This window comes from Ctenocephalides felis, unplaced genomic scaffold (assembly GCF_003426905.1).
Source record: "Ctenocephalides felis isolate EL2017-DRISC unplaced genomic scaffold, ASM342690v1 CF-g0.4_SCAFFOLD_03573, whole genome shotgun sequence".
NCBI lineage: Eukaryota > Metazoa > Arthropoda > Insecta > Siphonaptera > Pulicidae > Ctenocephalides > Ctenocephalides felis.
In genome coordinates this window covers 3,260,034-3,275,994 of record NW_020539727.1, presented here as the reverse complement: position 1 = coordinate 3,275,994, position 15,961 = coordinate 3,260,034, and the positions used below count along the sequence as shown (strand labels likewise).

Genomic DNA, 15,961 nt, shown 5'->3' with positions numbered 1-15,961 from the left:
GCTATACATCGAATGGCTTTTAAATTTTTGAAATCGGTCTAGCTGTTTTTGACAAAAACGCCAATTTACGGTGAAAAATCTGTTCACATACACACACATACTTTTTCCAAATTGGTCTCATTGGGTTCAAAATGGCTTGAAACGTGGAGAGAACGTAGAATTAGCGAATCGGATTTTTTATGAAAACATAAACTTCTCCTTCGGGAACTTAATATAAACGTTTATTATACAATTGATTTTGAAACAAATCAAAGATTGAGAACCTGTGGGTTATTCATTGACGAAGAAGCGCACCGACCACTGCACTGGCTGCTGCAAAAACTATTTCAGTTGTCTTCCAGCATTCGAAAGACATTAAACATAAAATTATTCCTTTTTTTTAAATATTAGTGTTACTTTTAATAAAATTATTTACTCAATATCTTAAAATTGTCTGTGATGGCACATGTTTTATAACTGTTTTGAAAATTTCGAGTCACTTCTTATAGTTAAAATTTAATTAAAGTCAGTGTAGTGGTAATAAATAAATTTTGGCATCAAATTAAGTATTGGATATCATGGCGAATAATAATGTGATAAATTTTGGGGCAGGACCCGCCAAACTCCCAGAAGAGGTGAGTGCCATTTATTTTATAATTTTAATAATATTTGCATTTATTTTCATCTTCATTAACAATTTATTATTATTATTATTGTTTTAAATTATTATTTCAATAGCAATCATAACCTTGCAAGTCCTATAAGGTGTTTGTTGAAGACTTAACCTAATGGGTTCATGAGGTAGTTAACAGTTCTGACAACCTTTACCACATGACTTTACCAAGTTATTTTAAATCTAATTACATAATATTACATTATTATTTTAGCATTTTTGTTTTCCAAGCAAAATTTTCGATGAAATTTTCTGTTTTTTATTTTATTACTTACTATCTGCGAAAAATGAAGTATCTGAACATTTTTTATCTAAACTCGCCGACATTAAGCCTCTTATAAAATTAATTTTTTTTCAAAATGCAATTATATTTAGTTCATATTAGATAGTTATGTGTTAATTAAATTTAAGCTTAAGAATGTTATTATCGCTCAAAACTCTTGAGAAAATTACATTAGCATGAAGTGAATGAATGAATCCATCTGAGGATATTTTTCATACGATTAGAAAAACGCATTTAAAATATGTACATTTTGAAACTGAATTGTAAATTTAAAATTTATATTTGAAGTATAAAACTTTGTATATTTTTGAACATTTTGAAATTTTCTTTTTCGGAAAATTTTGAAATTTGCTTGAACCGTATAAGTAAACTTTAAAAATTAAAAATCTTGATACGGAACCCAACAAATGTGTAACGAAAAAATAGTACTCATATGCATTCGTCCTATGTTCATTTTTGACCACCAAATATTTTTTTTTTACTTTTTCCTATGTATCTTCGAAATCGCTGGACCTGCCTTACCAACAATTTCATCAATTATTCATTTCGTCATTACAAGTGAATTGTTTTTTGAATCATTCAAATCGGATTCTCCGTTCTCTTTTTTGCTCCATATCTCCGAAACGACTAAACCTGTCTTCAGCAAAAACTAATCAGCCCGTCTTCTCATCAATAGGAATCGAATGTTTTTTGAACCATTCAAATCGGTTTATATGTGCGCTCGAAATCGTGGGCGAAAAATTGTATCCAAACATACAGGCTTCACTTCATGTATGTGTGTGTATGTGTATGTGAACAGATTTTCGACCTTTCATCGAGATTTTCTCAAAAACGTAATGTATCTCAATGAGTACTATTGATGGTTAGTTTTGCGCAATGGTCGGCCAAGCCATTTTTTTGCGATTGACAGAAAAGTGTAAAAAATTTCGTACACGTTTTCACAAAGGATTTTGATCATTTAGATCATCGTTTGAATCATTTTTGAAAATTCAAAAACGTGCTGATTAGTTTTTGGTACAGATAAGCCCGGCCGTTAGTAATTGATCGTTGACGATTTTATTAAATTTGTGAATGGTGATAAAGTCCATTGTCTGAAAGAGTTTTTACTTACAAAACGTGTTTTTATCACAAAGGGTTGTACTGCCCTAGGGCAGGTCCGTGGGCTAAGTTAAACTGCTACTCGATTCAGGAAAAAATAGTGTAAGAGTTGTCCCATTTTCATTTTACATCGCAATGGGCTTATTTTCAATTGAAAACATACTTTTGATCTATATTTTCAAATGAAAATGGATATCGCTGCTGCCTGATGCAGGTTGCCAGAGTGAGGAGTTTTCACTTTTATACTAGGTTGTTTTTATCATACAAGCCATTAAAGTTTGGAGTGATGGGGAACGTTTTTTGGACAATCACCATGCATGATGTATATTGAAAATCACATTTTTTAGATTTTAATAAAAATCAGTTTATGATAAAATTGAAAGTTTCGTTGCCAGTTATCTGTTGATATAGTTACCAGTACCATTCATTTAATCAAAATAATTTCAATAATTTTGTTTAAATTTAAATAATTTTGTATAACTTTACTTAAATTCTTAGTAATGTTTTGTTATATAATAATGCAAATAATTTGCAATATCACCGATAACAATCTAATCGCAAAATTTCACAATTTGCAAATAAAAGATAACGTTTAAGTTGAAACTAAATCAGGCCATAATCATTGAAGATTTCATCATGTAGTTGTTGAAGTATTTATTGAATTATCAAATACAACTATTTTAATTTTTTTATTTTATAAATTTTATTATTGATATGAATGAGCAATCATATTATTAATTCATGCGTCCCATGTTTTATACCTGTTCTATTTATTTTATATATCAATTTGTTTGATAATTATTTGTAATCAAAATAATTATTATTATTTAATTATATTTCTATGGAACTAACATTAAAATACATTCATACTATATTAAAGTTAAAATAAGTATATATCTAATACACTATAATGATAAATAGTATGCATTAAATCTATTTGATAGCATTGGGGTATAAAAAACTGAAAGTGTGAAAAATCCATATTAAGGACCACCCTAATAATATATATATATATATATATATATATATATATATAATTCTTCTGTACGGGTGTATGATTCGATACTTTTCCTAAACGGTTATTCGGATTTTGATAATTCTTTTTAGAGTTTGTCAAAAAAAATTTAAGATTTAATTTAAGAACTATAGTAATATTATAGAAATAAATGGCAAAAATTATAAAAAACACTTAATATTGTTTGACATTGAGAGCATTTGAACTGTTATGTGATAGAAATCTCAATTCACTTAAAATTGAATTTAACTGAAATTATGAGCCTAGATAGATAGATAGATTAGAATATAATATACAAGAAAAATGTAATATCTATATTATTATTGCCGAAACGCATCTGAGATGTGCCAGAAATTAAAATAATATAAGATACAGTCAACAGTAAATGTTGGTAGATGAAATAGTATAATTTAGTTTAATAAATAATGCAATAAGTCCAAAATTGCATATTCTTTATTTTTTTAATTTTATGTATGTCGCATCTTGGTCTACTTTACTAAATTATTTAACAATACAAAAAAATATTTCTACTTATCTAAAAAAATTATTTAGAAATTTGATTCTTGTGTCAAAAATTCATTTGTTTGGCATTGGATAAGGAGTATTTAGCAAGTTGATCTTAGATTGAAAAGTGCTCATATGGACTAAATTTTAAAATTTACCTAATATTTGAACACAAGCAATAATGTTTATTAAATTATTAGGAAAAACATGCACTTTTGAAATTATAATTGCCAAAAAGCAACTAATATATGGAACGAGATTAAGAAAAGCAATTATGTTGTGTGGTAAATTTAAATGTGATATTGTTTTTTTACCGCAGATACTATATTACTTTTTTCTGAATTTTTTATACTGCTTATGTTAAGACCATAAATGAATCACAAAGGCAGGACATCAAATAGCATATTAAAAAGTATAAAATAAGAAATTAAAAAATTTGATACTTTTGAATTGTAGACGTGGGTACAGGACAACGTCTGTTCGGTCATCTAGTATATATATATTTTTTTTGTTTCTTGTATCTTTGGGTAATAATCTGAAAATTATATTTTTATTATATATTTCAAATTACATTTTTTAAGGTGATGCTTGAAGTGCAAGAGCAATTGGTCCATTATGGGGAAACAAAAATCAGTGTAATGGAAATGAGCCATCGGTCAAAAGACTACATGAAAATCAACGATGATACACAAAATGCAGTTAAAGAATTATTGTGAGCATTATTCAAGTATTAATTACCTAAAACCTAAAATAAAATAATAATTTACATTGGTGTTATTTATATGATCTTGTTGTTCAACAGACAAATACCAGACAATTACAAAATATTATTCCTGCAAGGAGGTGGTACAGGAATGTTTGCAGCCATACCTCTGAATATTTTGAAGACTGGAGTTGCAGATTATGTTGTTACAGGTAAAATAAATAAATTTATGCGGCAATTCTGCCGTAACAGAGCCCTTAACGTAGCGTTGTCATGACAACGCTATGTATGTTGTTCATTGGTGGTGAAAACTATGGAAATGTTTATCTATTTGCTGTGCGATCAGGCATATTTCACATATAATTGCATTTCCGATGGTGCAGTTATCATAACATTCTTTTTTGCTTGTTTATATGTAAAATACGCCTGATTGCACAGCAACAAGCATAGCATAGCGGTACCATGACAACGCTATGTTCTGGGCTCTGTTTTGGCGGAATTGCCTCATTAATTTCAAATCATAGCAATATAGGTTAAAAAGATAGAGTATGAGGAACTATTGGGATATCTTCGCAATATTTTGACTATAATTCGTAATATTTAATTTAAATTCCAGGGTCTTGGTCTGCAAAAGCTGCCAAAGAAGCAGCAAAATATGGTAAAGTCAACATGGTTATTCCAAAAATGCCAAAATATCAAGATATTCCCGACCAATCTACATGGAATTTGGACCCAAATGCAGATTACGTGTATTATTGTGCTAATGAAACTGTAGATGGTAAGGAAATTTCTTTTAACTTTTTTATCTTCCCATAGGGTAAGTTATTGCAATCGTCCCAAAGTCGAGTTTGAAAATTTTGGCATATCTTCACGTTTTGAAGATTTCTGAACATTTCGGCATACCTTAAAAAATGGATGTGTGTGTTTTTTTGTATAGCGAAGAAAATGCCTTTATGCATCCTAGACTGGTCTTTTATGTGGGTACGTTGGACTCAATAGTGACTAGGTATAATACCAAATAAAACCTTCGCCTTTCCCTTGCCTCTGATCCTCACGGTGACCACCGTTTGACTTTACATAGTGGGAGGAGGATCTAGAATGTTATCGTTCTTGCACTGAAATTACGCATATCACTTAAATGAGTGAAGTCCCATTCGTTCTTTCTCTTTCCGAAGTTCGCAGGTAACTAGCAATGTGTGTGTGTGATTTGAATGGTTCAGAAAATATTCGGTTCCTGTTGATAGGGAGTCGTGATAATTAGTTTTTGGCGAAGGCAAGTCCAGCCGTTTTGGAGATACGAAGCAAAAAGTGTTTTAGAGAGAACGGAGCATTCAATTTGAATGATCCAAAAATTGGGAAGAAGTGTTGATTAGATTTTGGCAAGAGCACGTCTAGCCGTTTCGGAGATACGGAGCAAAAAAAGGAATTTTTTTATAATTTTTTGAGTTATAGAAATATAGTCAAATTGTAGAAATAAATGGAAAAAATTACAAAAAACCGCTTATCATTGATTGATATTGAAAATATTTGAGGCATTGTTTGACATTAAAAACAAATGAAGATTGTCATTTTCCAATTATTTCAATTCACGTATAAATGAGCTAAGACACTATTAGAATATTAATGATTATGAATAAGAAAAATGTAATGTCTAAATTATTATTGCCGAAAAGCAGCTGAGATGTGCCAAAAATTAAAATAATATAAGATTTACAGTCAACATGCGTCTGTCAGTGACTGCACATATCAAACTTAGCCTAAAATTCAATTTGACAGATTATTATTTTTTAACTAATGCAGTCGTGTTTTGCCTTACTTTACTAAATCACAATACAAAAAAATTACTTATTCAAAAAATTATTTAGAAGTTTCATTGTGTAAAAAATTCATATTGGATACGGAATATTTACTCAAGCCAATGGATCGTTTTGGGTCTGAATTTTTGTACTGTGCTTTAATTTGTATGAAATTTTGGAATTAGATTCATCTTATTCTCAAGTTCAAAAGTGAAAATTATTTAGAGTCCACGGTGGATGACATGTTTTTCAAAAAACAAATACTTTTTAACTTACTGGCTACTAAAAGTTCGTTTTTTTTGGCGTTTTTCATATATTTCCAAAAATATACATTTTAATGAAAATCATGTGATGAACAAAATTATAATCTTAATAAATCGGTGTTTTATAACGTGTCCTAGGAATAATATTCAGCTAGATATGAAAAAGTAAAGTCGTTTTTTATTTTGTTCGAGATTCAATTGTTGTATTTGAAGCCATCTATCGACGAGGTGTTACATTTAACCCCCCGTCGGTCGGATATTTATTAACTTCCCGTAGGGCAAGTTATAGTAATGGCAGAAAAATCGAAAATGAAAATTTTTATACATCTTTACGTTTTAAAGGTTTCTGAATATTTTGCCATACCTTAAAAAAATGGTATGTGTGTGTGTGCGTGTATGAATGTGTGTGCGGATACAAATTTTCGTCGACGATTTCGGAAACACCGATCAACCGGTTTGAATAATTCAAAAAACATTCGATTCGTATTGATAAGGAGACGTGCTGATTAGTTTTTGGCGAAGGCAGGTCTAACCGTTCCGAAGGTACGGGAAAAAAAGTGCCAAAAATGGTAACTCAGGTTTTAAGAGAATGGAGCGTCCGTTTGTAATAATTCAAAAAACTTTTTACTTGTATTGACAGGATGAAGAATTGATCAAATTTTCAATGGTTTCAGAGATCTAATGCAAAAAGTAAAAAAAAAATGCCATTTGGCGGTCAAAAATGATCATTAGATATATGCACATCAAATTATCAGATATTTTATAGAGATTTTAATAATAAGTATAATTTTTTTTTACATTTCTACGGGTTCCGTACCAATGTTTATCCGAAAAAAGTTCAGAATTTCCAAAATATGTCAAAATGAAGAAAACATTTTTTTTTTCAAAAAAAAATTTTTATCGAAAAAAAAATTTTTTTCAAACAAAAGTTATGTTTTGTCAAATTTATAGTTTCTCAAAAATCTAATTTTTTCGAAGTAATTTTTTTTCAAAAATGGTAATTGTTTTTAAAAAAATAATAATTTATGGTACGGGAAGTTCCAGCAATTTGTCTTAAGGCACGATGCCAAGCGCCCCACTTGTTTACCTTCGAACGGTCGGAGTAGTTTGGCTGGACCATGCATTTTTTCGTCCTGATTTTTTCATTGAAGTCTAGAAATTTCAAGTCAATTTCAAGAAATTTTAAATTGAAGTCGAAAAAAGTCTGACCAGACCACTCCGACCGACGGAGAGTTAATTAAATATTCCGTGGGGTTTTACAGTGCTCAAAGTCAGCTATAAAATGTGTATACTGTTGAGGGTCTGTTTTTTTTTTCATTTAAATCAAGTAGTTTTATGAGTGTCATTTCCACTAAAATTAAAATTAATCGTATTTCATCTAGAATTAAAGTGGTTCAAGAGATTCCAAAATATCATGCAAATAATTAATAATGTATATCGAATTATTATTAAGAAAAATGTAATTTAAAATTATTATTACTGAAAACAATTAATAAATTGTACGATATTATAAAATTTATGTGCAAGATTATTGAAGCAATTATTTTGAGTGAAAATATCCAAGGTGATAAGATATTGTACCTTCACTGCAGATACTATATTTGAAAAATTTGTCATGCTATTTCCATACAAAACTTTTATTGAATTGCGCTCTATCTAAACGTTAATATTAAGAGCTAAAACTTTCAGAGAATTGTTTTTTATCTATTTGGAACCATTTGAGCCCCTGGGAGCATGGAAATTCGAAAATGACCATTTTAAGGACCACCCTAATATATATATATATATATATATATATAATTTTGAAGTATGTGAGTTTGGTGTTGATATATTTTGATGAGTTATTAGAATCGGGCAGTAACACTAAGTAACAAAAAAAAAAAAAATTACTTGGTGTTACTGCCCGATTCTAAATAACTCATCAATATATATATATATATATATATATATATATATATACATATTTAAAAAATATGTAAATAGGTATAATAAGGTAATATAGGTATAATAATATATATATATATATATTATATATATATATATATATACATCTTACATATTTTGATGATTTTTTAACTATAATCCAGTAATTAAGACATTAAACTATTTACAAAATTAGTTATCAATAAATTTATACTTATTTTATTAACAAATTTTACATTAATTAAATAATATCAGATTTAATTATCTTAATATCAAACATAACAATATGAACAATCCTATTTGGAGTTCCTACTCATTCAGTGATGATTCATCGACTTTCATTCCCATTTCTGGTATGAAATGCCATGTGTTTCTTCAAAAGGTTCAATCGAGTAAATCCCTTATCCCATATTTCACATTTGTAATGTTGGATGCTCACTGTCATGAATCAGCATGTGTCTTTCCAGATGATCTACCTGTGCAAATGTCATCTTGCATATATTGCATTCATGAGCGCATTCTTCTCTTTTGTGTATTTTCATGTGCTTTCTCAGAGTACCTGCTCGTGTGAATGTCTTATTGCATATACCACATTCATGCGGTCGTACTCCACTGTGAACAAGCTTGTGGCTCTTCAGAGTACTTAATAGTGTGAATGTTTTATTGCATATGCTGCATTCATAGGGGCATAGTCCATTATGCATGCGCATGATGTGACGTTTCAGATCACTTGATTTTGTGTATGTATTATGCATATGCCGCATTCATGAGGACGTACTTCACTGTGAAAGAGCATGTGATTTTTCAGATGAGGTAATTGTCTGTATGTCTTATGGCATATATAGCATTCATGGGAGGGTGCTCTTTTGTGCGTAAGCATGTGCCTTTTCAGATTACCTGATAGTGTGAATACTTTATCGCATATTTCACATTTTAAGGAACGTTTACCAAGATGTGTACATGTGTGTGATTCCAATCCTTCTAATAGTTCAAAAGTCTTAGAACAGTTTTCACATTTAAAAGGGCTTTCTTTGCTATTACTAGGCTGGTGATCGACCATATGCTCTTTCAAATGATGTAATTCTGCAAATGATCGATTACAAATGTCACATTCATAAGTTGATGTCTCGATCAAATCCTGTTTGAGTTCTTCTTCTTCTATAGTGACTTCGGAATTCACAAATCTTTCTGAACAAGTTTCATCATCCTCAGTACATGATTCAGATTTAACAATAGCATCAGCATCATCAAAATCACCCTCAATTTCGTATTTAATTTCATATACTGAATATTCTGGCGGTTCAATTTTAATTGCCTGATCATTCATAGACATAACTGTTTCTTTTGACATCGTTAATTAATTCATTGAAAGTCGTGTTTTACTTAGAATCCAGTTGAATCAACTATTTTGTTCGTTATGATAAAGATTTCAACTAAATATGCATTTATTATTTGACATTTGAAGCATAGAGTATGCTTGTCGAAAGATGAGACACTTATCAAATCGCATTGACATTTAACAATTGGCGCGCTTTTTCAAATTGATTAACGATCTCTACTTGTTAACTGTCAACTCTTCTTTTATCTATGCTGTCAACCAATGTTTTTATTATAATTTAAATGAATAAAAAAAAATCAATCAAAAATCTAGCTTTAAATAACATTTTGTCTTAAAGGGGGGGCTTGCTTTAGAGGTTTCAAAAAATCGCTTTTTTTGAGGAATTTTTAAGAAGGAAATTAATATTTTTTGAAACAAAACTTTCATATTTTATTGTTACATATTTCAACATTCTTCTCAAATTTTTTCGTTAAAATATACAGTAGGCCCTCGCTTTACACGGCACTCTGGATACACGGTTCCCATACTACACGGAGCTAAAAATCCGACATCCCTCCGATTACACGGACTTCTTATTACACGGTATTTGGTCAACAGCCCATAAGTTCGTTGTGCAAAAGGGTATTGATGTAAATTTTGTTATTGACTTTTATCTTTTAGATATGCCTGTTTATATAATAGCCGCCTAAGAACACGTTTGAGCTGACTACTGCGTCGCGCCAATTTTTGAATAAGGTGTCAATCGTGTCAATGCCCTACATGTCATTTCGTCCGTATTACTCCTACTTCAAGTGGTATTTCTTGGTCTCCATACAGCGCGATAAAAATGGTGCGATTTGTACCAACTGTGAGTCTCTCATAGCACGGATCCCATACTGCACTATGTAAGGTTCCATACAACGCACTACGAATTAGCCTGAATTGTATGTTAAATACGAGTTTCTTATAGCACGGTTCCCATACTGCACGGTACGCACTTGCCGCGTAAAGCGAGGGTTTACTGTATTTCATAATATGCCGGGTACAAGCATTTAGCCGATGTGTCACGAGCGTGCAGGTGTCATTTGGCGGGAAAGATGAAGGTCACAATTTCCATCCAAAACAAAAACAAGTGTGGTGTATGCATGGTTTATGGCATCGTGCCTTAAGGCAAATTGCTGGAACTTCCCGTACCGTAATTAAAAATCTTGGTACGGAACCCATAGAAATTTACACAGAATGTACAATGTGTTGTACATAAAATCTTCATAAAATATCTAATAATTTGATGTACATGTGTCCAATAAACATTTTGGTCCGCCAAATGATATTTTTTTAACTTATTTTTATTGAGAGTCCATAACCGCTGGACCTGCCTTCTAAAAAATTTGAACAATTCATCTTGTCAATACAAGTAAAATGTTTTTTGAATCATTAAAATCCGACGCTCCGTTCTCTTAAAAACTGTGTTACTGTTTTTGGCATTTTTTGCCCCGTATCTTTGGAACGGCTAGAACTGCCTTTTCCAAAAACTAATCAGCACGTCTCCTTATCAATACCAATCGAATGTTTTTTGAATTATTCAAATCGGTTGATCGGTGTTTTCGAAATCGTCGTCAAAAATTTGTATCCGCACACACACATATACACACACACATATACGCACACACATACATCCATTTTTTCTAAGGTATGCCAAAATGTTCAGAAACCTCTGAAACGTAAAGAAATATGAAAATTTTCTTTTTCGATTTTTTTTTGCGATTACTATAACTTGCCCTACGGGAAGTAAATAGTTTCTAATCAATAAACTTACGTTTAGAACAAATGTTTAATTTGTTTTGTTGTTTTCAAGGAACAGGGTAAAATATTCTTCTGATTCGTCATTTTTCATTAAATCAACATTTTGTACTACGATGTAACTTTAAAATGTTTATTTATCTATGTCGATTTTCTTATTGATATCGGAATTTTCGGATCGGAACGTTGACGCCGGTCCGGTACGCATACGACAGATTTCTATTCACATACACAACTAATCGCAATCGACCCGTATAGACAAATCATCGAGAGCGAATGATGAATGATTGGCACTTGACTCTTATCTTATCGACTCTTATCTGCCGTAACTCACTTCCGTTGCATTTGTACGGTTTTACACCCTAGTCGCGCCTAAAGAAGTTTTACTTCAAAAATCTCTTTTTTAAGCCTCTAAAGCAGGCTTCCCCTTAAGTCAAGTTGAATGAAATTTTCAATAGGACACAATTAACATAAATAAAAACAAATGAGATTCGGCTTTTCAGATAAAATAGCATTTTTGCTTCCATTATGTAAATGTATAAATTAATCTAGTGGTGCTTGACATCGTGTCTTAAGGCAAATTGCTGGTACTTCCTGTACCGAAAATTAATATTTTTAAGAATAATTCTAATTTTTTTTTAAACTTTGAAAAACTTATTATTAACAGACAAAATATCAATGCGCGGAACTTATTTGTTCTTATTTTTAAATATCCATAGAATATCTGATAATTTGATGTGCATATGTTTAATGATCATTTTTGTCCACCAACTGGCATTTTAATTTTTAAAAAATTATCAGTTCTTTATTTTGTCAATACAAATAGTGTTTTTTGAATCAATCAAATCGGACATTCCGTTCTCTCAGCAATTGAATTAGCATTTTTGGCACTTTTTGCGCCGCATCTTCGGAACGGTTGGACTTGCTTTTGCCAAAAATGAAATAATCCATACTGTAATAAAACAAATTGTATATATTATTAAATTCTTAGACTAATGATTTGATATTGACTAATGATTTTGTATCAAATCCGATTTCTTTTAAATGACGATTAATAAAAATGTAATTTAGGTTTAATAAATCCATTTTATTAAAGGCAAATTGTCGTTTTGGAATGAATCTAATCAAAATGTCCCTAGATCTAATTTTATTAAATCACTTTTAAATTTTTAAAATCAGTGCAGCGGTTTTTGAGAAATCGTCGACCAAAAATTAAAATTTTGACTCACTTTTTCCAATTTTGGTCTCAAACGATTCAGAATGACTTGAAACGTGGGGAAAATATAAAAACTCATTAATCAGATTCATTTAGTTGCAAAATAAGATAAATTAAATTTTTTCTAGCAAAGATTTTTTGATGAAGAAACATCATCATTATGTTACATATTAGCTATCTTATAGAACAAAATCCGGATTATATTTAATATTTTATTCTATAAAATATCTTACAGAAGAATTTTTTTAATCTTATTAGCACATCTTATAGAATTAAATGGCGATTGTATTTAATATTTTATAAAACTTAATTTAATATTTTCAGGTGTTGAATTTCCATTCATTCCTGATACTAAAGGAGTTCCACTAGTCTGCGATATGTCTTCAAATATTCTTTCACGTCCATTTGATATCACAAAAGTAAGTAAATAGTTTTATAAAAGAATTCAAATGATACATAAAACTGCTATATAATTTATTTTTTTAAAAGATATTTTCATGTAATTTTTAGACTTAGACCATCTTCGACAAGGTTGTAATGGCACAAAGTAACTTTAGTTTTTATTATTTCAAATTGGAATTTATTCTTGTGTCAATTTAGTTTGGTTAATTATTCATTCTTATATTGTTATGTTTCTAAGTTTACTCACAAGAATAATTTTGGAAATTTTATTTCTTTCAGTATGGTATAGTATACGCTGGAGCCCAGAAAAATATTGGACCTGCAGGAATAACTTTGGTTATTGTTCGTGAAGATTTATTAGGAAGACCAAGTCCTCAATGTCCTTCAGTATTTGATTTCACGATAATGGCTAAAGAAAAGTCGATCTACAACACGCCTCCAACATTCATGTAAGAAATTATATACTTGATGATGATGCCGAAAAATTTAAGATTAATATGCAGAAAATTATTATTCTTAGTTTTTCAACAGGTTTTTTGAATTTTATTTTATATAAAACCCTATTTTTTTTCTTCAGTATTTATGTAATGGGCAGAGTCTTCGAATGGATCAAACGCCATGGAGGTGTCGAAGGAATGCAGAAGAATGCTGCCACCAAATCCAGGATGCTATACGATTTAATAGATAGTTCTGATGGTTTTTATAGTTGTCCAGTAAAACCACATGTTCGCAGCAGGATGAATGTACCGTTTAGAGTTGGTGGAGCTGGTGGAGATGAAGCTCTGGAAGAAATTTTCTTGAAAGGCGCCCAACAGAAGGGAATGCTTCAATTGAAAGGACACAGGTTGGTAAAAAGATTATTAAATGTGCCCAATTATTCTAACTTGAAATCTACTAAAATTATATATACTAAGATCATTTTTGATTTGCGTAGTTGACATTAGTTTCCAAAACTATTACTGCTTATTTTCTTTTTCAAGAAATAATAACTATGCACAATAATGAATTAAATATTATTATGTATTGGGTTGACAAAATCTCAGACAATTTTCACATGTAACTAAATATATTTATCCTGTAAGATTTTGCCCATTTGAAACAGAAATCTTTGGCCACTTTGTAGACATCAAACCAGCAAATTAAATCAGATATCCTCGATTTGATATCCTCATCATTATTAAAAAAAATTCCATTCAAAGAGTTTTATAAAGATTGAAACAAGAAATAATCAGTTGGTGAAAGTTCACAATTTTTTAGTGGATGTGACAAAACATATCAACCAACTCTAAATAAGTTTTTCCAAGTTGCCAAAAATGTGTGGCGTTATGTTGTCATGATGGATTAAACTCCTTTCCGATTTGTCAATTCGAAATACCTTTAACTGCTTATTTTAACTTCTGGTAGCGTAGGTTATAGTAATCGCAAAAAAATCTAAAATGAAAATTTTTATATATCTTTACGTTTCAAAGGTTTCAAAACATTTTGGCATACCTTAGAAAAATGGATGAATGTGTGTGTGAGGATACAATTTTTCCTACACGATTTCGGGCGCGCGAATCATTCGATTTGAATGGTTCAAATCGATTCCTATTGACAGAGATGTCCTGATTCAGTTTTTCAGAGAACGGAGTACTCAATTTGAATGATTCTAAAAACATTTTACTTGTAGTGACGAAATGAATAATTGATGAAATTTCTGATTAGGCAGGTTTAGCAGTTTCAGAGATACAAAGAAAAAAGGAAAAAAAATATATTTGTTGGTCAAAAATGAACATTAAACGTATGCACATCAAATTATCAGATATTTGAAGTTTTTAAAAATAAGTCCTAATTTTTTTTGTTACAACTTTGTTGGGTTCCATACTATAATTTTTAATTTTGAAAGTTTACTTATACGGTTGAAGCAAATTTCAAAATTTTTCGAAAAAACAAAATTTCAAAATTCATTATTGTAATTTGTGTAAAGAACTAGATCAATACATAAACAAATTAAATTGATGTACTATAGAAATAAATCAAAATAATATATTCTAATAATTTATTTAGTGATATATATTATATTCTTGTAAGTACACTATGTAAGTGTTCCTATACCTTATCTTATTTTTTTTATAAATATAATTTTTTGACACAATTTATTTTCCTTTCAGGTTGGTTGGCGGCATTCGAGCATCTATTTATAATGCAGTAACCGTAGAAAATGTCAGATGTCTTACTGAATATATGAAAGAGTTTATGAAAACGCACAAAAAATGAATATTCAAAATTGATAATTATTCAAAAAAAACTTCAAGACTCAATAAGATCATCACTATACTGACAATAAGTTTAGTTATATAATAATATATAAGCATTCCATAACTTGTAGTGCAATATTGAAATAAATAAAGTTTGTAAATAAAACCTTTATTTAGGGAATAAAAATTATAAAGTGAATATTTGTACACTAATTCCAAATTTTTTCTAGGGCAATGTTCCTGAAAAATTTGATATTCAGGAAGTTAATATAATTTTTATTCATTTTAACAGCATCAGAACTTAAGGATCTTCTAGGCTGTTGGGATAAATAGCAACCCAACAATTGGCCCCTCTATTTGATGAATTTAATAATACAATTTCTGAAATACGGAATAATTTTTGTCTTGATGCAGTAACCCCGGACTATTTTCCCATATTGCCATCTCCAAGTTAAAACCGATGTCACTACTGCTTGACATCAGACTGTCCGAGGCCTGGAATCTTGATAGAAACTACTTATTGGAATTTCTACCTACTAAGCCACGGTGCAGCCAATAAAGAAGATTAATTCGAGATTTTGCATAGAATATATTTATTAAAACTTTTTTTATTTTTTCAGTTTTTCCAAAATTGAAAAATCAGATTTTTCAAAACTGGCTAAGCACATTTTTAATGTGTTGTAGTGATTGATTCAATTGTGATGATTTTTCATTAGATTTCTTTTGTTTTTTATATCATAATATAGGGTGC

General features: G+C 30.0%; 2 protein-coding genes across 2 annotated transcripts in view; one reads left to right on the top strand and one right to left on the bottom strand.

Moving 5' to 3' along the window:
• The window catches only part of LOC113389303 (opsin, ultraviolet-sensitive-like), a 367,582-nt gene that overhangs the window by 178,055 nt on the left and 173,566 nt on the right, over positions 1-15,961 (bottom strand). The gene's annotated exons all lie outside the window — the stretch shown is intronic.
• LOC113389218 (probable phosphoserine aminotransferase) lies at positions 344-15,289 on the top strand. Its single transcript, XM_026626279.1, has 8 exons — positions 344-614; positions 4,134-4,264; positions 4,355-4,467; positions 4,872-5,033; positions 12,896-12,990; positions 13,253-13,422; positions 13,551-13,817; positions 15,124-15,289. The coding sequence occupies exons 1-8, from the start codon at positions 558-560 to the stop codon at positions 15,227-15,229; spliced, it is 1,101 nt and encodes a 366-aa protein (XP_026482064.1). The 5' UTR covers positions 344-557; the 3' UTR covers positions 15,230-15,289.